At 44.1% G+C, this 23,355-nt stretch overlaps 1 protein-coding gene across 2 annotated transcripts in view; it reads right to left on the bottom strand.

Moving 5' to 3' along the window:
• Positions 1-6,323: 6,323 nt before the first annotated feature.
• MYLK4 (myosin light chain kinase family member 4) overlaps positions 6,324-23,355 on the bottom strand; it is a 62,587-nt gene continuing 45,555 nt past the window's right edge. For both annotated transcript variants that reach the window (XM_075417175.1, XM_075417174.1), the window contains exons 5-14: positions 22,991-23,096; positions 22,395-22,488; positions 21,538-21,647; positions 20,277-20,418; positions 17,801-17,871; positions 16,939-17,067; positions 16,269-16,421; positions 15,839-15,911; positions 14,170-14,236; positions 6,324-11,897 (exon numbers count right to left, since the gene is read on the bottom strand). In XM_075417175.1, coding sequence (XP_075273290.1) covers positions 14,198-14,236; positions 15,839-15,911; positions 16,269-16,421; positions 16,939-17,067; positions 17,801-17,871; positions 20,277-20,418; positions 21,538-21,647; positions 22,395-22,488; positions 22,991-23,096 — 917 coding nt within the window. In that variant the 3' untranslated portion in view covers positions 6,324-11,897; positions 14,170-14,197. The remainder of the gene's footprint in view (positions 11,898-14,169; positions 14,237-15,838; positions 15,912-16,268; positions 16,422-16,938; positions 17,068-17,800; positions 17,872-20,276; positions 20,419-21,537; positions 21,648-22,394; positions 22,489-22,990; positions 23,097-23,355) is intronic.

Here is a 23,355-nt window from a genome sequence, read left to right as displayed (position 1 = left end):
CTGTTCCAATGCTCCGTCACCCTCAGAGGGAAGAAGTTCTTCCTCATGTTCAGACGGAACTTCCTGTGCCTCAGTTTGTGCCCATTGCCCATCACGCGCTTACAGTGAGCCAGACTTCTGGTTTTTCTAAGGCTGGGTTACTCCTACCTTACTCCCACACTACCCATGATATCTTCCTTGCCTTGACTCTCACAAACAGGGCCTTCCTCGATTTATACCGTATTTCCTTAACAAGTCTCTTCTGTTGACCCTACTGGCTTCTTTGGAATTTGAGCTTTGATTGAAAGAATCTATAGCTCCAGCCATCTCCAGATTCCAGAAACAATCTATGGTTCCACCCAGGTGGCTGGAGTGAAAACCTCTGGACCAACCTGAGACGCTGTTGTCACACGCGGTCTTCAGCTGGTACGCAGAGAGAAGGTGCGGCCACTCAGTGCAAACTGACGTTATTTCTGGAGCCCAGTGACTGCTGCCCGCATATCAACGTTATTAACCAGAGGCCAAAAAATCACAAGGCCTGCTTGTGGACTGTGAACTTCCGTCCAGTGAAAGCCAGGCACTGGGAACTTGCAGGTCATAGCTGAAATTTAGTGACCTAATGACCAGTGAGGCTAATGGTGATCAAGAGCATGGAAAGAGACAACTGGGGAACGAACAGGAAGGACCCCGTGCTCCTGTTATATCTGACACTGAGGTGACAGCTACTGGTATGCTGTGTTGCATTACATTGCCCACAGTAGAAGAATGACCTTGGAAAACCAACATACACACACAAAAGACTCGTGAGAATGATTCAGACATTCTGTGGTGAAAGGTGGGAACGAGCAACCCTGCGTATCGTAAAGAAAAGGTAGAGGAGGGGGCTTGCACAGTCAGTCTAGAAGTACGGAGGTGAGGAGACATTTGCTGGTAGGGATTTCTTCAGCCTGGCAGATGTAAAGCAAGAGCCAGCAGCCAGAAGGTGAACAAAATCAGACAAGTAAGATTTTTTTTTTTTTAATGTGATATAGTTAAAAAAGAAATCAATTGGGGAAGGTCTTATGTCATCTAATGGGCTGAAGATCAGACAAGGCCATCATTGAGGTCTTCTCTGACCATATAATTTCTGGTTCTCTTTAATGAATAAGCATTCAGCTTCCATACAAATAGAGAAAGAGATAATATATGGAACCTGAGACCTCTGCTCCTGCTCTTTCTCTCAGGACAGCAACAGGACTTCTGTGCACAGAGCAAAGACAGAATAGGCACTTTAGTACACCAAGGACCAACCCTAGTCGTTGCCTAGTGGTCTCACACCCCATTCAAGCCAGTAGAGGAGTAGTCATCATCTCAATTCTACGAGTTTAACTTCTTAGAGAACCTCTTTCTCATCACACACAGAATCACAGAATCACAGAATGTTAGGCGTTGGAAGGGACCTCTGTGGGTCATCTAGTCCAACCCCCCTGCCCAAGCAGGGTCACCCAGAGCAGGCTGCACAGCACCGCGTCCAGGCAGGTCTGGAATATCTCCAGAGAAGGAGACTCCACAGCCTCCCTGGGCAGCCTGGGCCAGGTCTCCGTCACCCTCAGAGGGAAGAAGTTCTTCCTTATGTTCAGCTGAAACTTCCTCTGCTTCAGTTTGTGCCCGTTGCCCCTTGTCCTGTTGCTGGGCACCACTGAAAAGAGCTTGGCCCCATCCTCCTGACACCCACCCTGCAGATATTTATAAGCATTTATGAGGTCCACAAACCACATGGTGTGGAGATTCCTATTTATAACAGGAGTGTGCAAGTTCCTTCATGTTTTTCTAGTCATGTCAGCTGATTTACATGCCAATCCTAAATCATAGCTCTTTTCTGTTCGTGTTCTGCAGAGGACCTAAAGCAGTGCTATTGCTAAAGGGAGAACGGCATAAAATCGCAGTAAGTGAGGCGCACTCCCAGCTCCACCATTCTTTTCCCCACATTCGCTTTGGTCAATGTCATCTGCACAAACTCTCTGATCCTCTTCTCATATCATACCTCAGGCCCTTCCCTGGGTCCTTCTACTTGGTGTGCTAAGAACAGGCTTGGCATGGGGAGAGGTTAAAAGCTGCATTTAGTGCAGTTTGTGCCTGAAAATAAATACTGTTATAGTAGTTAAACATATTTTAAGGGTCACCCACCTCCACATGCATGGGCTGGCAAGGTGGTCCCTAACTGGGCTTTGGGAGTGCCACAGCACTACGTACCCCAGCCGGAGCCGGCGGTTCTGCGGGTGACTTGACTTTCCCAAGCAGCCCCTCAACAAAGAGATGGAAGCGACCATTTCGTTAAATAAGAAACACCAACGCTGACCTCTCGCGGCCATCCCAGCCGTTTGCAGCAAGGTCTCACCATTGGAATCTTTGCGCACCAGCTGTGCGTGCACAGCTGCCGGGCTCCGCTGGACACCAGCAGGCCTGAGGCTCCCTGTCTCTGGAGATGGTTCTCACAACCGGGGCACCACCTTCCCACTGCTACCAGCTCCACCTCGCTGGTACTGACCGCTTAATTTGGCCCCAGCTCAGGAAGGTATCAATGGCCAAGGGTCCAACTTGCTGCTACGGCGTGGAAATCAAGCCGGCTGCACGTTTCCTTGCCTGCTGGATGGTGACCTATCTGCCTGGAGGAGGTTGATCAGGGAGCACTGGGCATGGCCGAGTGCTGCTCAAGCTGAATATACGGTCGCAATACAACAGCAGTAACTAAAAAAGCGTTGGGACAACAGGTTATTGCGAGATAAAATTCTACCATGAATTGATGTAACATACATCACAGGAAATTTCATGGGTCATTTACAGGTGGCGATTCCACCCAAACAACAAACTGCATCTTTATGTGACATACCACATTTTTAATTCAGTTCTTCACTTGGCTTTTTTCCTCTGTCTACTAATGCCCGTGGGACTAAGCCAAATGTTTCAGGCCCTCTGAATAGCTCTTAGACAGCCCTTTCACCAAAAAAAAGAAAAATTACCGCCTTTAATTAGAAAGCTTCTTCCAGCCTCTGAAACCTGGGCATCTGCAGAGATTAAGAACAGAATAGATGAAAGCTCCTCACAGTCGGCAAATGCAGGGTCCTGCACCTGGGGAGGAACAACCCCATGCATCAGTACAGGCTTCGGGCGGAGCTGCTGGAGAGCAGCTCTGCGGAGAGGGACCTGGGTGTGCTGGTGGATGACAAGTTGAACATGAGCCAGCAGTGTGCCCTGGCTGCCAAGAAGGCCAGTGAGATCCTGGGGTGCATTAGGAGGAATGTGGCCAGTAGGTCGAGGGAGGTTCTCCTGCCCCTCTACTCTGCCCTTGTGAGGCCCCATCTGGAGCTCTGGGTCCAGTTCTGGGCTCCCCAGTTCAAGAAAGATGAGGAGCTACTGGAGAGAATCCAGCGGAGGGCTACGAGGATGGTGAGGGGACTGGAGCATCTCTCCTACGAAGAGAGGCTGAGGGAGCTGGGCTTGTTCAGCCTGGAGAAGAGAAGGCTGAGAGGGGACCTTAGAAATGCTTATAAATATCTGCAGGGTGGGTGTCAGGAGGATGGGGCCAGACTCTTTCCAGTGGTGCCCAGCGACAGGACAAGGGGCAATGGGCACAAACTGAAGCAGAGGAAGTTCTGTCTGAACATGAGGAAGAACTTCTTCCCTCTGAGGGTGATGGAGCCCTGGCCCAGGCTGCCCAGGGAGGCTGTGGAATCTCCTTCTCTGGAGATAGTCCAGACCTGCCTGGACAAGGTCCTGTGCAGCCTGCTCTGGGTGACCCTGCTTCGGCAGGGGGTTGGACTGGGTGACCCACAGAGGTCCCTTCCAACCTCTACCATTCTGTGATTCTGTGATTCTGTGATATTTCTTTGGTCTGCACAAGTGAACCATAACAAAAAATAAAGCTAGAAGGAAAATGGAGAAACCTAGCCAACGTCGGTACCAGTTAAATAGCTCCTCTCAGCAGTCTGGTGGTTTGGGTTGCTCAAATGTTACCCACGAAGCAAGGTTTGTCGGTGAAGAAGCAGAAACCCACGATGGACAGCGTGACAAACCAGAGGGCTACCAAGTGGCAGGTGGCACGGCGCTGCCGTGGCAACGCTCGGTCGCCACGTCAAGGCCATCGCATTTTAACAGGGCGAGACCCTACCACATGTCTCCAAATCATCTCCAACCCCCGAGACCACTCGGTCTGAAATGGGGTTGGTGTGCTCGAGGAGCTGTGCCCGCTCCAGCGCAGGGGTTCTTGGTACCTTCTCCATGAACCCTCCAGCACTGCCCGCTCTGAGGTTCATCCCATGGTGGCGGGGCAGGCAGACCCCCACCCGCTGCACTCCCTGCTGAGGCTTTCACTGATGTAGGGCCTGGTCCAAAGAGAGTGAAGGTGCCCCTTGCTTGCTACAAGCTTTACAGGAGGCCCTCAAATGGCGCAGCCTGGAGCCGTGAGAGCTCGGTCCTGCCCGTAGCCAGGCACCCTCGCTTCCTGCTGTGGTCACCAAGAGCCAGGGGGGGTCTGGCCCCTCGCCCCCATACACATCGCCAGTCACAGGGTGGCTTAGCTCCTGGTGAATACCTGCTGGGTGCAAGAGATGCGAGTCACCCCTGATGAAGTGCACTTTTTTTTTCCACCCCTCCCTTTTTTAAGATGAGGAGGCTTCAAGCGAGGAATTTGGAAATCTCCAGTCCCCTTTCCAAACGCTTTCATTAAAACAGGCCATAAAAGCAGTCTCTGGAAACTTTAGGAGGCCTTTAAGGAAAAAAATGAAAATGAAAATTCAGTTTTATTGAACAAATGGGCAGGACTGAAAATATTCAGAAAATTAAAATTAATTTGAAAATAATTAAAAATAAGAGAAGCTTAGTGTATGTTTCCAAGTTCTGGGTAATATTAAAGTAGCATTTAAAGATTGCAAAGGAAATTTACTGTGAGCAGGTGTTTGAAATAATTGGGGGAGAAAAAGGGCTGACTATTAATTAATGAAGAATTATGAATGTCCCTTGTTGGATTTTTTTTCCTGTAGTCAACATATTTTTAACCACATGAACTCAGCGAACACATTTTAACAGTGTGGAGTAGCTTTACAGACACATACAGGGAGCTGAGTGTTATTTTATCCCCATTTATTTTATTTTCGCCAGTGGCATGCATTTAGCAGGAGATGCTGAGAGTCTCGAGGTACTACAGCAAAGTCTTCCTCATCAGCTATAAAGCACAGACGCTAATATTTTCAGGGGGAAAAAAAAAAACCAACCTTCTACACCAGGGTCAAAGGCACTGGAAGCTAAAACACAGCGACTGGCTTCAGAGAGGCAAATGGAGACTTCCCCGGGGGACGAGGGCAGCTCTTGGGTTGATTTAACTTACAGCTTCATCAGGAAAGTGTTTTCTTCTACGCTTCGATCTCCTACCTGCAGAACTCAGGCTCATCAGATACACGCTGAGGCTAAATTGGAGCCTTCCAGTGTAAGAAGCCACAGTTGATCCTGAAGCTCAGCGAATGTCTCAAGTGTCGCACCCAGAGTTGTGGATGAACCTCGCAGAAAAAGTGCTGCCTACTGAATATGGGCCACCGCCAGCCAGAGGTTGCATCCTGCAGTCTCATCCTGTCACCTTTTCCTCTTGCTCTTCATTTTTCCACTAGCCAGCCCAATTTAAGGTTGATTTAACTCCGCAGGAAACCTTCCTTCTGATTCTGGGCTGCTTCATCAGCCAGTGAACTCTTCGATGGGGTAAGGTTAAAGCGTGCTCCCCAGACAGCAGCAGTGAATACCAAGCCCACAGTCCAAGCGTGATGATTTAGGGAAAAAAGAGTGACACCAGCTCCCCTGAGTGACCGAGAACCCAGAATTTCATCTATATCTCCTCTCGCCTCCCTAGTGACCCGGTCTAAGGGCTTGCAGCGGGACTGCAGCCTGGAGCATCTCCAGTCCTAGTTATCTGCGGAGAGAGCTGAGGCTTGCGTACAAGGGGTGAGTACAGACTGTGAGCCTGAGCAAGCCTTTCACAGAATCACAGAATCACAGAATAGTAGGGGTTGGAAGGGACCTCTGTGGATCATCTAGTCCAACCCTCCTGCCGAAGCAGGGTCACCTACAGCAAGCTGCACAGGACCTTGTCCAGGAGGGTCTTGAATATCTGCAGAGAAGGAGACTCCACAACCTCCCTGGGCAGCCTGTTCCAGGGCTCCGTCACCCTCAGAGTGAAGAAGTTCTTCCTCATGTTCAGACTTGTTTCAATGGAAATTAGAGAAATTAGAGACAGCAGTTGGCGAAAAGGCCATGTTTCTTTCTGTTACTTACTAGTATAAATGACAGGCACATAAAACATAGCAAACAAAAACCCTGGAGTAAACAAAATCAGCGTTTATTCCTCAGTCATCATTTTACAAGATTGCTCTACGTTTTTCACAAAAGAACACATACCAGAGATGCATGAGTTGATCTACAAAACCAGACATGCAACCCAAAGGGATACGGTACATGAAAATCCACGTGCTTTGCAATTTAGCTCTCACACGCCTGTCGTCTAAATTTAAGAGAGGTCGCTGTGGGGTACACAAACACCAGCTCTGCCACACGAAAATGTCATCACTAACTCTACGGACATAGCTAAACAACATATTTACAAAGCGTTATCTCTACCAGTCCTCATCTAAGATTTGAACCAGGTAGGTGGTTGTTCAGCTACCAAGCCTTCACGGAAGGTGAAACAGTCTAACGTCCCTAAATGGATTCATGCAGCGTTTAGTTTCATTCTTGCAGTGTTTAGTTTCATTCATGCGAGACACAAGGACAAGTATCTATCAGTGATGATAGAAGTAGTGGGTGAAGACGCAGCGTCCTCCTGGAGGGGGCTTGGAGCATCGACGTCCACTCCTCACTGCGGTGGGATTGACACTAAGCAAAACTGCGATCGTTATCACGTAGCAAGGGTCCACACGCTCGGAACTGCCCTGCTCACCAGTGGGGCCAGGGGAAGGGGATGGGATGTTTTCAGGTGCCCACCAGTGGAGAAGAGCTGACAAACGCCTGCTTTTCCCACAGCTCCTGCTGGTGGGGGCCATCCTGCTGAAGGAGGCTGCCAGTGATTTCTAGTCTCAGCATTAAACTGAAGATGCTAAAATACCTTGATTCTTACTGCAGCCATTTCACCACTGCTGAAAAACTGCATCTTGACTCAGATTCCTTAACTGTTAAAAAACTAAGTTTCCTTGTATTTTTACTGGTCAAGACTGGTGCAAAGTAGCTGTTTTTGGCAGGGAGGGGGATTTAAATGGGACTCTTGTGCTCCTCACATCACAAACGGTGGACCAAGCACTTCCCTTAATTCTGTGGAGCTGTACTGTCATTCCTGGTTGGAATCAAGTTATAGCAGAATTTAGCTTAGGCTTTAACTTTGTTCAGCTTCTGACATTAGAAGGAATCTGAAAAAGAAATTTAAGAAGTAGCTTCTGTTATAGTCTCCAGTGTGGATTATCACAGCTTGCCAACGCTTCTGCTGTCAGGGTACTCAGGGGAGCAACTGGCTGCAGGTGCTCACAAACATGGATATGATACTGTGGACATCTTTCTGCGGTAAAGGTTTTTACCTATTTCATAGCCTCCAGGGTGTTCAACATGTGAGAAGAGTTGGAAAGCTACTAGTGTGCCACCTTCGGCCAAACAAATTTGCTTCTAATCCTGTTGGTAGTTTACTCTAGACTACTCTGGGCAAAACTCTCTGAGATTTTCTATAGAAACGGGAATAACAGTAACCTAGTTTATATATGCAGAACTGGGGGGTCAAATAATCACCTGGTATAAATCACTGTATCCCCAAGACATGGCCTTTAATTTTCACGTGCCAGGAAGAAGTCGATGGTGTACTCCTGTGAGTGCTGGTGGACAACAAGCTGACCATGAGCCAGCAGTGTGCCCTGGCTGCTAAGAAGGCCAATGGCATCATGGGGTGCATCAAGAGGAGTGTGGGCAGGAGGCAGAGGGAGGTTCTCTTCCCCCTCTACTCAGCCCTAGTGAGGCCCCATCTGGAGCACTGGGTCCAGTGCTGGGCTCCCCAGTTCAAGAAAGATGAGGAGCTACTGGAGAGAGTCCAGCGGAGGGCTACGAGGATGATGAGGGGACAGGAGCATCTCTCCTGCGAGGAGAGGCTGAGGGAGCTGGGCTTGTTCAGCCTGGAGAAGAGAAGGCTGAGAGGGGACCTTAGAAATGCTGATAAATATCTGCAGGGTGGGTGTCAGGAGGACAGGGCCAAACTCTTTCCAGTGGTGCCCAGCGACAGGACAAGGGGCAATGGGCACAAACTGAGGCACAGGAAGTTCCACCTGAACACGAGGAAGAACTTCTTCCCTCTGAGGGTGACGGAGCCCTGGCACAGGCTGCCCAGGGAGGTTGTGGAGTCTCCTTCTCTGGAGATATTCCAGACCCACCTGGACAAGGTCCTGTGCAGCCTGCTCTGGGTGACCCTGCTTCGGCAGGGGGGTTGGGCTGGGTGACCCACAGAGGTCCCTTCCAACCCCGACCATTCTGTGATTCTGTGCACACAGACCAAATGCTGCATCCTGACACTTTGCCCCTCGCACCACAACTGATGTTTCTGCATCGCTCATGTGGCAGCTGCAGCCGCCTCTGTCTGCGGGCACACGGCTAAATGGAGCCTTTCACACCCAAACCTGCTCTCAAGCACAGCAATTCACAGTTTCCAAGTGAAATCGTGTAAACCAATGCGCAACAAAAATGATTATAAGCAAACTCACATAGATGCAGTTGACTTGTTAGAACCTATTCGACTTGTTATCTAGCAGAAAATAAATAATGACATGTCAAAACAATAATTTAATATAGCAGTCTCTAGCTATTAGTCATTACAGAATGTATTTAAGGAAAACTGAACCAAAACCAAGCTTGCACACACACACTAGCATGCTGCTCAGAGTGCAATGAGACAGAGTTAGAAAGCCACCAAAAAGAAGCTGTGACAAGTTATTATTTAACTAAAATTACAACAGCCAGAAGATACAAACGAGCATCTCTGGAGAAATTCTTCTCAGGCACTTTTCTACATATAGAAATGATAATTACACAGCAGTATGATTTTTTTTACCCTTAATAACGATAATGATCTTGGTAACGCACCTCCCTTTTGGCGTGGTGCTGCAGAGCTAGAATCAAGCTCTCCCACCCTCCCTAGCAATCCCTGTATGCGTATTTCTGACAGAGCGCAGTACGGGTGAGCTCTGTGGATGCACGTAACCATGGCCACGTTCTCTTACGGCTCCTGGAGGACTCGTGGCTGTGTGTAACCGTGGCCACGTTCTCTTACGGCTCCTGGAGGACTCGTGGCTGTGTGTAACCGTGGCCACGTTCTCTTACGGCTCCTGGAGGACTCGTGGCTGTGTGTAACAGCGGCCACGTTCTCTTACGGCTCCTGGAGGACTCGTGGCTGTGTGTAACCGTGGCCACGTTCTCTTACGGCTCCTGGAGGACTCGTGGCTGTGTGTAACCGTGGCCACGTTCTCTTACGGCTCCTGGAGGACTCGTGGCTGTGTGTAACAGCGGCCACGTTCTCTTACGGCTCCTGGAGGACTCGTGGCTGTGTGTAACCGTGGCCACGTTCTCTTACGGCTCCTGGAGGACTCGTGGCTGTGTGTAACAGCGGCCACGTTCTCTTACGGCTCCTGGAGGACTCGTGGCTGTGTGTAACAGCGGCCACGTTCTCTTACGGCTCCTGGAGGACTCGTGGCTGACTCAGCACAACACGCTCTAACGCTGGGCTGATCTTCCTGGCACTAAACTCGTAATTACTACTCAGATGTATATATCCATAAATGATAAATCGTCTTAACTCAACTGAGCAACAAAGCAGGTAAGACTGTAGTCACGCTGTTATTTTAGTAGAGTTAGTAAGATTCAAAATTACATGCAATTTATTCATACCCGTGTAAAATCTACCACAGGAAACACAAAACCCCCAATCCTTCAATACTGGCACTAAAATGCATAATGGCATCTTGTCATTCCAAAGGGGTCTGCTGCATTTTAGTCTGATCATTGAGTTGTTTACTGTACAAAAAAGCCACAATATCTTGAAGGCAGTCAGAACAGGAGTGTGAACTCCAGCCCTAACAGAAACGTAGCTTTTCTATTTATTTTGCTCAGGCAATCGTAAACGCTGACTAAAAATAAGCAGCCCAGTTTCTATCTAAAAGTTATATGCTCATTTTCTTGCTTTGAGACTTCGTAGTCTTCTCCCAGAAACTTCCATTTCTGCTAGTCAACTTTTACTTTAGTTAAGACTACAGATAAGGATTTAAAGGTGGCAGTGCTCTACATGGTATCATAGTTACATGGTGAGTCATTGAGTGATAGTAGTAATGGGTCTCCTGTATTTGCAACAACTAGTACAACACACCAGTATTTCTCAGATTTCACAGCTGTAAGAAGCCCTGTTCATTTACAGGAGTAGTCTTAAGAGAGCTGCTACAATGGCTTTAAAACATTGGATCAAACTGGCTGTAGAGAATGTCATGGCCACGATGTCCCATTAATGGGCCCCTTTTATTTCAACATGAATTCTATCCAGAAAGCATAAAGGTATGAAAAACAATTCATTGGGTGGTGATGAATAATACTGTTTTGTCTTTATGTTGATCCCCTTTAAAACGAGACATAGTTTAAATATAAATATATACGAAATGTATAGATAAATATATAGAGATAGCTATGATAATCTGTAGTTTGATCAGAACTGGATTAATCAAGGAAAATCTAAAGGCACCACAATATATCAGCATCACTGAATAAAATACTCACTATACTTTGCATTTATGTAGTTCTGAAACCAAGCAGTCAGAACTCCGTATACAGCAAGGAGTAAGTCTCATTATATTAACCTCACAGCCTAGGCAACTAACACTCAGATTCACTTAACGATGATACTCAAACTATCTCAGGTAAAGAATTCAGCTGTTCTGACTCCCAGTTTTTTATCTAGTTAAGAATCAGAAAGGCTTGGGATAAGGAAACAAAACTTTAGAAAAACAGAATTTATCATTTGGGCCTGCACCCAGAGGTTATAATGAGCAGACAACTGACTCTCCTCTGTTCCAAGGGTCTTAATCCGTCCTATTAGCATCAAACAAATTAGCTGGCATAAAATCACCCTCTGTTAAAATAACTCCAAATTATAGTTGCATATTGTAGAACAGAGTATGCATGGGTACCAGTGAATAGTGCCTTGTTTTCTTTCTTGTTTAATTAATCCAAGTGTATTTAAAGTGAACAGTAATTCATCAGGCTAAAAAATCGTAAAATGTATCATATCACAGCTGCAGCAAACTCACCTACGTGCAAGGAAAGCCTCATTTCTCACTTCCACTGGTGTTACATTAACATGGCTTTAACTCTGGTTGAGCTAATCCTTAGCTCATTTTAGTGTGACAGGAAAAACAAACTTCAAATCTCCTCCATAAGGCAGATTTAAATTGGCTGCAATTATTTTTTTTCTTTTTAATTATTTGACTCCAGTGTCAAATCAGCCTTGGCTACAGATCTAACAGTGACAGGCTGCCTTCTGGGCTGCGACAGTCAATGTAACCTGATAATTTGAACCTTAAGGAGCCTTTGATAAGTAAATGAGGATGTAAGACAAGAGAAAAGTTCGTTATGAATTCAAGCTAATGTAGCACTCCCAGACATGGAGAACATGGTGCTCCAGAAGAAACACCTTCCTCAACCTGGGGAAACACTTTCCTTCTTTCAAATGCTGAATAGAGAAGCAGCAGCTCAGCAACGCTGGGACTTGTCCTGCAGCTAAAGTGCTCTTGGTCCATCTAGTAGAAGTCTCAGTCACAGCACGGGGGTAAAGCACCAAGGCTGCTGATATTTTCAAATCTCTTAGCAGCAGTAACCACACAGCAGCTTTTCTGCAAAATAAACAAAACAAGAATCCAGTTAATCTAGCAGTACACTTTTTTATTTGGTTAAGCGTTCTAGGACAACCACATGGTGGTTTCTTTGTGCATAAGGAAAAGAAAGCTTCTTGCTTACAAAGGGTTCTTGCAGCCTCCTTATTTGTCAGATGTTTTACACAATATTAAAAAGACAAGGCCTCTTTGTTAAGTGGACAAATGGTCCTGGACATCTCTCTCGAAATGCAGCTACTCTGCTTTTTTGCCTCTCTTGTCATACAGATCACAGCTTGAAAAGCTGCAAACCTCTCCATTTACTGCAAGCATTTATAATGCCAGGTCTAAAGCCACTGGCACTTGAGTGTATTATTTGGGGTTAAATGTGGTAACCATACTACTTGCCTGACAAAAATAGCTGAAGGGATTCTTCAAAAACAAAGCACTGCTATGACTCTAGATCCACTCATTAAGTAAACCCAAATAAACTCCAAAAAGAAAAACACACGCAGAGGAAATAACACTGCAAAAGCCAAAACCAGGTTTTCCTGCAGGTTAGATCATGGGTAGGTTACTACGTTACAAAGCTATAAAAAGTTTATTTAAAAATAATTTTGACTGCTGTTGGACAGTCCATTTATCTCAAAGTTGATTTTGGTTGTAACAGAAAATTGTGCAATACAGTGCTTCCTGCATTAGAGAGGGAGGATTCTCACCATTTGGTTGCTGTGCAGTTAGTGGCTTGAAATGGGAAACACAAATAAAAACACGAGTCCTGTAACAGGTCAGGAAAACCTGCTTAGAAAACTGCTACATAAAAGCACACAGGTGAGTGGACCAGAGCTTCGTGTAACCTGTCCAAGCACCAGTGAGGTGGGGATGAATGCTGAGGATCACAAAGAGGTCTTCGTTCCCACTTGATTCCTACTGCGGAAGACGATGCTCTGACATTACTGTCGGAGCAAGTTAGGAAGTTCTGTTGCACCAGAGAGCAAGCAGGACATAGTAGTGGTACCTTAGCCCTCACCAGCCTCCAGTGTACCAGGGAAAGGCAGCTTCAGGTCCCCAAGATAGCTCATTTAAAGACCATTAACTTCTGCGCTACTACACTGCATTGTATAAAAACTGTTCTAATTTTGCTTAGTCAAAACAGAACAAAAATTTCAACCTCTCACAATACTCTCTTTTTCACATGTTTCTGGACAAAATCTGTTGCAAACAAACCCCAGTTCATCACTTGCCCTACGAAGCAGATGATGGATGATGGCAGCTTTAAAAACTCGCCTGTAGTGAAAGTGGACTACTTTAATTTTGGCATCCTGGTCGTTACTAATGACGCACGACTAAAAGGAAGTGGTTTTACAGTGTGTGTGTTCTCAGCCTCACTCACATCTTGACCCTCCACTGAGTTTTGCCCAGAGATGGCCCCAGAACCTCTGAGTGGTTCCCATGGTTCTTCAACAGCCACACCAACTTCTGTGGTAGTTGGTAAAAGGGGCCGTGGGAATTGGTGTGCTGTTTTAGGGAGATACTGTACTGCCTGAGGTAGCCTGATTTCAAAGTGGCTGAGGGACTCTGCTTTGGTCAAAGACCAGAGACAGAACATGAGAGCAGACTTGAGTCTCCCCGATCCCCGGGGGAGGCAACCAAGCCAGCCTGAGAACCACTAATGAAGTGTTTGTTAATGAAAGGGCAAAGACAGGGAGCCAGAAAAAACGGACAGAGAGAGATGCTCTGGCAAAATTGTTTGGGTTGTTACAGGCTAAAAGGGCAGAGAAGTGCTCTGTCAGAACTGGGTCCTCAAAAGTGCGGAGCAGCTTCTTTTAGGGGACACCTCATTTTCGTTTCACTACAGTTAGTGGAGCTACCCTGCGGGTCTGGCCCGTGCCTTTGCTAAAAAGTAATTACTTTTCATATTTCTACCCTTTTTAAACCATACTCCTAACCACAGCATGAAAACCTGAAAGCTTTCAACACCGAAAAATTATTGGGTGAAATTCTGCCCCATGAGAGCCAGTGGGAGCATAACTATTCCCTCTAAAATGGCCAGGGTTTGCAGCACATATGGCTTCATACATAGGAAATTTTTTTCCTGTTTCTGTGACTTGGTATAAGTGATAGGGCCGGTTTATGTTTTGAATGCTTTCCAAACAACAGCAAGGATGGTGGTGGTGAATACAGCTCGGACCGTGCACTTTGGAACTTTGTAAGGTTTTTGGCTGCCCACTTATCCCTTCCGCAGGGGCTACAGTATTAATGCCTGAAGAAACACTTGGGGCCCGAAACAAACCTTCTGTTCAGCAGCTCTTTCAGAGAGGTTATTGAGCCGGGGGTGCTTGGGACACACCTTTAGCCTTCTATGGCAAAAGAGAAACAAAAAAAGAAAGAAAGATGCCATTATTGGAGCATTAATTGAAGATCCATCACATCTTACCTCTAGTTAAGGTAATGGCAGAACCTCCAGTTAAGGTAACAGCAGAACACAACAACATCAGCATGTTTTGGTAAAGCACAAGAAGTATGAACAAAAAATACTCAGGCAGGAGCTACAAAGGACAACACGAGTTGTAAGGTTTCTGTTAGGGTAGGGTTTCCCCAGGAGAAAACTGGTGATAGGAAGCAGCACAGCAGCTAAGCAGCCCATGTTCTTGCAGCATTTGGAAAAGACAGCCTGTCCCCCATGCTACAGAAGTCAGAGCTTCGCTAGAGCCCAACAACGGAGTCTAACTGTATCCTACGAAACCCTCTAAAGAGATACTTACCTGTGCCAAACTCTCTTATTTTTTACTGTGTACGCACTTATAAATCTTCTAATAATCTCATGGGCATTGCTGTTCTGGGAGATTATAATGAAAACTAAATTTAAATGAGAATTATAATAATTTATTTTATTTTTATCATTTCCCATTTTATACTACTTCCTGTTATCCTTACTCTGTATAACAGGAACATCTCGCAAGGACAGAGCTGTCAGGACACTACTCAGTCCATCCTGCCCAGAACCCACATCACCTCAGCAGCAGAATTACTACTGCTTTATTATCATCATAATCTTTGCTCTTCTCTAGATTCTTTTACTAATTAATAATATGGTCTCTTAATTCTTAATGATGGCTTTAGTTCAAAAGGCACCTTGACATGTACATCCTAGGCAATACAGCAGTCATTTTATTTAACATAGATGTGCTTTGCCTGCAAAGGAGGAAGCGAACATTGCACTTCAAATGTTGTAAAAATTCTGAAGCCTGCTTAAAATTCTCCCCTCATGAACCACTGAACCACAGAGTGGACTCACCCAGAATCAGCCAATAGCAAGCTCATCAACAGTGTGAATCCCCAAAACTCACTGACTACTTAACAGAGGAATAATCAAAATTATTTAAAATCTTGTTGATCCTCCAGCTCAGCCCAGCTGAATTGTTTGTCTGAACAAACAACTGCTTCTTTTGTGCTGACCACCTCAAAAAGCACAAAGGTGCTTCAGTACAAAGATAGGCACTGAGTGAGGTTCCAAGCTCTGTTGGGAAAAGGTATCCCTTGGGAAGAGCTGGGATGAAATCTAAGAGTACTCATGGGGGACTTCAGGAAAGCCTGAAAGGGTTTTCAAAGCAGGAAGCAAAATCATCCCCAGCTGGAAAACTCTTCTCATATGGTAATTCAGGGCCCATTTTGTAAATAGTCTCATTTTGCTAAGAAATGGATCCACTCAGCAACACACAGGAATTGCATGATCTTATATTTCTTCCCAGATGTGCAAGAACTGATGAGCAAGTGTGAGCATGCAAATTACAGTAGCTGAAAAAAATGCAAGGGGACACACATGGCTCACAGCGGCAAGCAATGCAGCAGCAGGGAAGACTCAAATACATTTCAGAAAAATGTCAAAGCATATAGTAATGTGGCAACACAAGAAGGCAGCAGTAGATCTACAATGCACATGGATATTTAAATTTAGGGACCTGGAGTCTGCAGTGGAGCTTGTGGTCTGATAACCATGGGTGTTTTAAGGCAGCAGTTGCACTTATTCTCCAGCTAAAGGAAAACCAGAATGCTTTTAAGTCATTTTCCCAGAATCTTACAGCTGAACAACTATCTGCTACAGGTCACGTGTTCTGCCATCATGCAATGCTGTCATTTCAGGACACTATGCCAGATGACAGCTAACCCGTGAAGTAAGTTAGTTTTGCTTCACAGCAAAAATGCATTCAGGTAACTTCGGAGTATTTTATGGATGCAATGAACAACATCAATGAAGTGACGTTATAATATTCTATGTGGACATAAAAAACTTTGATAAGTCCTGATAGTTCTGCAATGGAGCAGCACACGTGACGCAGCTGTGACATGATGGCATGGAACACACATTTCAAAGATATAGAGATTATATACCATTTTTCCTTGATGAGAAGCTTTGAGATGAAATCTTTAGCCTGATCAGAAACACCTCGAAATTCCTCATCTTCAAAATCCCAGCTACAGGACAGGATATTGTTGAGGGTCTCATTGTCATCATCACCCAAAAAAGGAGACAATCCACTGAGGCTAAAGTAAAAAGAAATATGTTCAGTTCTCTTGTCTTTTGCCCTTCCTATACATGACCTCTGATGTGCCATCTATGATTGTTCTGTCACTCCTGGCCTGTCTTGCAACATGTTATTGTCTAAGAAAGTCTCCAGACTGTTCCTATGCTCTCTTCGACTTAAATAACCACCCTTCTTCCCTGACAAACTAAGTGTTACTGTCTTTCATGGTAGCTCATATTTTCTAGACCTCTGACCACTCCTGCACACACCTACTGGGAACCTACCAAGCAGTCTACATTATTCTGGAAGTGTGATGCTCAGATCCTCATGAGAGATGTGCAATGAAACAAAGGAGAAAAGTTCATGGTGACTGGAAAAGAGGAGAGATTACTGAATACGGAATTTGGAAAGAAGCCTACATTTTCTATTTTGGGTAAAGATTTTGTCAATAGTCCAGTATAACAACAAATTTGGATGACTGACTTTCTAGTTCAGCCTAGAAACAGCTTACAAAGCAGATACTGAATCCTACTTACAGCATATAAGCAATGACTCCTACACTCCACATGTCTGTAGGAAAGGAGACAAACTCATAATTCACAACTTCAGGAGCAAGAAATTCTGGAGTACCAAAGTTAATTCGAAGTTTCTCCCTGGGTTTATACCTAGGGAATGGAAACATCAACAGAGGATATGAATTGCAGCTCTAACTAAAGCTGTCTAGCACTTAGAGGGAATTCAGAAGCATACAGGAAATTTGGTAGGAAAACAAGGACAGACAGAGGTACAAAACAAAAATAAATATACCCACATATAGAATGAAAAATCTTTGCAAGCTTTGTATCATACTTTAGGGCAAAACCCAACTGCTATACAAAGGAAGAAATTCAGATTTCAAGGACTCCTCAGAGCAGCTGTTCTCATCCTTTTGGGACTTCTCCATATCATAGGCATGGAATTTTTAACCAGTAAATCCTTCACTGAGGTTATGGTACCTAATTAAACTAGAAAGTGATATAGCATGGAATATATTGTAAGAACCCTTGATGGTCTTTTACACTCGCTTTTGAAGAATCTCGTAACATTGGAGACAAGAGGGCAGACAGGATGTACCACTATTTTTGTCCATTTCAGCTGTTCCAAGATACTTCTGTGCATGCTTAGTCAGAATCAGCCCTCTTTCAACCTTCTGCCTGAAAAAAGGCTTCAGAACAAACCTCCTCCACTCAGCTCCAAACACTCCTTATTAAAAGATATCCCTAGTTAAAAGAGCCGCATTAAATTTGTCCTAAGAACGGTAGGACACCGTTATGTATCAAATGTGTCACTGCAGAGATGTAATACTTTTTTTGTTAGTTTTGTTATTCATTTACGATTAGCAAGAACACATGCACGTACCTTCTTGCCAATCCAAAATCAATAATTTTTATTTGATTTGCTGCTCGGTTCACACACAGGATATTCTCAGGCTGCCAAGAGAAACCAAAAAACACTTTAATAAGAAACAAGTATGAAAAACTGGGCTTTTAGCAAACTGTAGGGAGAAAAACACTAAAAACACAGCAAACATCTCATAAGCACCTTTCGGTTTCCTCCTTGGTCAGACTTCTCTGCATGGGCACCCCCCCACCCCCACCCCCCGCTATCACACAGCGGTTGAGGCTGTGTGTTCTGTGCCTTGCAACTGCTTTTTCTTCTCCTTGGCTTTTCAATTTGACATAAGGCAGAAGTTCAGATAAAGAACTCATTAGGAGGAGTGGGACAGAGAATGCAGACTTCCAAAGAGGGGTTTCAGAATGCTGGCACTGTGATTTTACAGACCTTAATAAGCTGACACTCTTTTTTTAGAAAAAAAAAACAAAACAACACTAATTTGATGGGCTTTGAAGTTTATCTTAGAGCTTTAAGTTTCTGAGTTCACGAATGTTCTAGCAGTAACTGATTGAACACTAATATATAAAGCTAGTCACATCAACTTTATGCTTTTCTCACGTATTTTAGCAAAAGGTAGGATTCACAGGTTAAATCCCTCTGGATTTTCATAGGGCCAAACGCTGTTCTTCACTTCCCTGGCAGAAATCCATTAACTTCCTAGAATTAATCCAAATTCATACAGAAGGGACTGAGAACAGAATCTGGCCGATTGTCTTTGAAATGTAAATACCTAAAATAGAGTCTCCTTCGCTGCCAGCAGTTTTATAGCTACTCCGTCTCGTTGCTCATTGAGTCGTTTTTGAAACAAAACAGCCCTCAACACTTAAAACATTAGTTAACCTTTGTCACCATTACTAATTCATTTTACATGTAGGACTTTTAAACGCCATAGGACTTTTAAACACCACATGTCCATAGTTTCTGAGGTCCTGGATGATTATAGTCAGGATGATTTTCTTTCAATTTAAAGCTTTCTTCCCCAAACTCATTTGTTCCTGACAGAGATCTATGAACAAGTAAAACAGAAGGGAGAAGCCATCACTGGCAAGCACATGAAAAGAGGTCTCTGGGGAGAATTTCTTGGATTGTTTATGTATCTTTTTGTCAGCAGTTTGACCTCATATTACAACTGTGCCATCTCCAAGATCATAATTAATGCGTCCCAAAGAACCGTGCAAACTTCTGCTTGACAGGTTTCTAGGTAACTGGGTGTTTATAAAGAAAGAGAAAAGTGAGTCTGGTCACTGATTAGCAACTGAAGCAGGTCCCAACGAGCATCTGCTCATTTGCTTAACCAATGCAATAATACCTATGTTAACATTAAATACGTACTATGTTAACCCAGTTATTACAAGCCAAAAACAGCAGCTGTAATAAAACTCTCACCAAAGAGAAACCCATTTTGTGCACTTTTTGTTTCTTTTTGCTTGGTTGCAAAGCTCGGGGATCACTAGGAAGCTTTATAGCCAGTCATAAAACTAAAGACATCATCCCGTTTTATTCCTGCACTAAACAGAGGTAAGAAACAAGTCTCTTATTTGATAAAAACTTGGGTTAGGGGAGAAAGAGCCAGCTCAAATGTGCAGTCTAATGAAAAATACCTTGACAACAAATGTTTTGTAATGGGGGACAGTTAACCATTGGCAGTCAACCAGAGTAAGCCTGTGCAATTGGTGGATTTGTTTTTAAAGAGAAGTGAGGGGACTTTGTGCGTACATAGTTGAATAGTTCAGATAACCAAGAAAGCACGTGGCAGACAATCTGCCACCCTTCTCCGGGCTTTCAGCTGCACTAGCAGCTATTGCCTAACCCAATACAGACATACTGTATTTGTTACACCAGCCATTGACTAGTTTTATTTCTTAAATTTTAACAAGTATATTTTAATGTATTTTCCCTGAATCTAGCTATTTATTGAGGCTTTTTCATGATCAGGACAGTGTAGTGTAGTCCTCAGAAAGATGCACAGGGTTTCCACTGACCCTCAATGACCCTTGAATTTAGTTCCACTCGCTCATGCCTTGGTTTCTGCACGGTAAAAAATGGGGATAATCGCTACCCCGTGGCTGACGTGTAAAAAAGAGATCTTGTGCAGTTGAATTAAATACTATTTGCATAATATCTTGAGATCCAAATATCAAAATTGAAAACAGCAAGATACTTGTAGTCAGCTGCTGGCTTTTTTTAAAGCAGTCTGTAGAAAATTTAAGTGCTACGAGGCTTGATGACATACGCCCACAATTCTCATCTAATTTACTTACTCCTGTAGTAATTTAACTGATCTCAATGCGGTTAAAGTAAATACACATTGATCTAAGGAAAGAGGAATAAGGCTCTTTATTGTTTCTGGCATGGGAATCTGCTAAGCTGTATGGCGTACAATTCAGAATAAGAATTTCCACAACTGTCATTGCACAAAACATATATCTCAATTCTCTACCTTGAGATCCAAATGAAGAATGTACATTTGGTGCATGTACTGAATTCCCTCGCAGATCTGCTTTATGAACAAGATAGTATCCATCTCTGTCAAATTGCAGTTTTCATCAATAATTCGGTCAAATAACTCTCCCCCTTCCACGCTGATGAGAGAAAGACAATAAAGTGGCAACCAGGTTCAAAACCAATCCCATATAATTAGAGTAATACCTAATTTATATTATTGACAATTTGAATCACTCACAGTCAAGTTCAGTAAGGCGAGTCTACAATATGAGCTTGTACTCTGATCTGAACTTTGCAAGAACTGGGTTCTCATGCATACTGGCCTGAACTTCTTCACAGTCTGAGAGTCCAGTCTCCCACCCATTGATAAGTATTAGTCTTGAAATCTGAACCTTCTGCTGCCTTGAGTCATCATTTTGTACCAGGGAAATTAATGAAGTCACATGGAAAACCAAGACAACATGCTGGAGAATTTGCATTTAACTGCGCAGTCTCCTCCCTCAGAGTTTAAGAAGGACATGATCCAAAACTTCAATTTGAAACTATCTAAAGTCAACAAAAATTACTTCTTAATTTCTCATCACATTTCAGAATGCCTCCATCTTACCCATTCACACCTACACAGACATTTTACCTTTTGTGATACTCTAATCACGCAGACCAATTTCAGAGTATTATCTGAGAATGTCCAGAATAGCCAAACTCGCATAACATTAAACCTTCTACCATGCCTTTCAATGCTTTAGTTATGCCCATTTTGGCTTCCTTAAGACAACACCTGCTTAACCTGACTTTAAGGCAACTATTTTGTGCCTGTTTAGCCTGATAACCCAGCATATAAACCAGGTTTATCCATTCAGGCAGCCAGTATAAGGATTAAGCTGGCTCCTCTTCAGCGTAAGCTGTCTTCTCATTTGCCTCACAGAACTGGAGATACTCTGAGAGGTCTGTTTCTTAGCTGACACAAATTAAAATTTGAAATTAAAGAGAAGACAGATAACACAGCTTCATCTTCAAATGGAGCAGTGGCTTTACAGCACTAGAAATGTGGCACATCCCTGGAAAAAATGCATAAATGGCTGCATGGGAAAACTTTCCTCTTAACTTCCATTTTTATTTTTTCCTGAGAACATCTTTCATATGTTCTTTCCACCTGTAAGAAGCTCAATTTCTAATTTCAAGAGAAAGTAAGAAGGAAATGGACAATTCTAGCAAAAGTGGTACAGACAGAAAAGGAAAGAAAAGAACACACTTACTATTCCATGACTAGGACAATGTCATTTTTTGATTCAAAGGCATCATACAGCTGGATGAGGTTTACGTGATTCAGCTGGTTCATGACATTGATTTCATTCTTTACTTCATCCTGTAAAGAGTCATGAGTATTGTTTCAGAAGCCTTTTCTCTAAGAAAGCTACATGAAACAGGACATAGTTATGAACAGACATCTACATTATCTTCATGTTTTCACTCGTGGCAAACCAAACTCAGGGTTTTCCTTTGATTGTTCCTGCAGTGGTGGATGTCAAGGCTATATGAGCTACTAGACTGAAGTCAGAGCTGAATTAGGGGACTGCTTCATTAATAAGCTACTTGGGGGGAAAAGGAGTGGGAGAGTCCACGTGGACAAGTGGTGGGTCCACAGGGATGTAAAGGAAAGAGAGAAGCAGAACAGAACTTGGTTCAGCCACCTACAGGTATACAAACTCACGCTGTGTAAGAAAAGTCCAGGTCAGTCCTCAAAACCTCCCTTTGCAGTCAGGGGAGAGAGACTGGTACCTCCATTCAGCCCAGCTATTTTAGATGTGCAGTTTAGGATGGGCTGAATCATTCTCTGGCGATGAAAAAAAAAGGAAAGCCAAAGGAACACAAAGAGTTAAAAAGAAAGTTGGAAAATTTAAGATTAAAAAAAAAAAAAGAAACTCAAAAAGAGGACATTGATGAGTTACTAGAAATTCTGGAGGAGAAGGGAAATAGAACCAGAGCCAATGGTAATCCAACAGGTCCTATGAGCCTGACGGCTTTTGAGCCACTTGGCCATGGTCTGTTGCATAGCTGAAGAACAGCATAGGATCTGTTGGGGAACAAAAGACGAATATCACACTCTACCAACCTTCTGTTTAGGACCTTTCGCTTTTATAATTTTGGCTGCTAGTTTGAGACCTGTTGCTTTCTCTTCACATTTGTGCACTTGGCCAAATCGCCCTCTAGGAAACAAAAGGAGGAAAAAAACAAAAGATATCATTCAGTGGTACTGGTGTCGGCCCTGAATGTAAACTAGGTTATAAACTACAGAAATTATCAAGTAACTACACGGTCTGTCAGATTAGTCTGAAAACATGCATGTGTTTTCACGGATGGGACCCACTGAGAGCAAGAAGGCTACAACATGTCTCTACGTCCTGCTGGTCGCAATGTGAGGTAAAGTATTACAGCATCCTCGGAGCCCCGTCATAAAGCCTGAGGGCAGCTGGCTGACCTAGAACAATACCAAATACAAGCCAAGTCTGCTGGTGCCAAACCTTAAGCCAAAATTCACTCACACAGTAAAGTCAGCCTCCTGTTTTCATCCCTCTCTAAAGCACTGTTAGAGCTTAGACTTTCATGACTTCGGCTTTAGTGAGGCATGTTGCTTCCATTCACCTCCCGGGGTGCCTGGCTGTAAATTTGTGCCTTGCTTTCCATGTTGATTGTGTTCACCTGACTTACCCTCCCAGGATTTCGTTCTCACTGACGTTGTAATAACTGCTGATCCCCACCCTTTTGGCTGAGACAATCCGGTGATCAAACGGTGCTGGTGGAGTAAGACTATCATCTACAAAAGACAAAACAGACAGATAGCATATAAGGAAATGCAGTACTTGTATACCTCAAATTTTAGTCCCTTTTTTCCCCAGATAAGCTCATTTAAGAACTGACTACACCTACTGTAAGTTTCATAGATAGGTCGTTGTCTGTTATTTAAAGAGAGTTTTATTCCAGGAGCTCCAGCTCAGAAAACGGGGTGTTGCTGGGGAGCTACATTACCAAGACAAGGACTCCTTTACTAAGTTACTGTCTTCTGCACAACAGCA

This window comes from Opisthocomus hoazin, chromosome 3 (genome assembly GCF_030867145.1).
Source record: "Opisthocomus hoazin isolate bOpiHoa1 chromosome 3, bOpiHoa1.hap1, whole genome shotgun sequence".
NCBI lineage: Eukaryota > Metazoa > Chordata > Aves > Opisthocomiformes > Opisthocomidae > Opisthocomus > Opisthocomus hoazin.
Note: the sequence above shows the minus strand (reverse complement) of the source record. Positions and strands in the feature narration are given on the sequence as shown.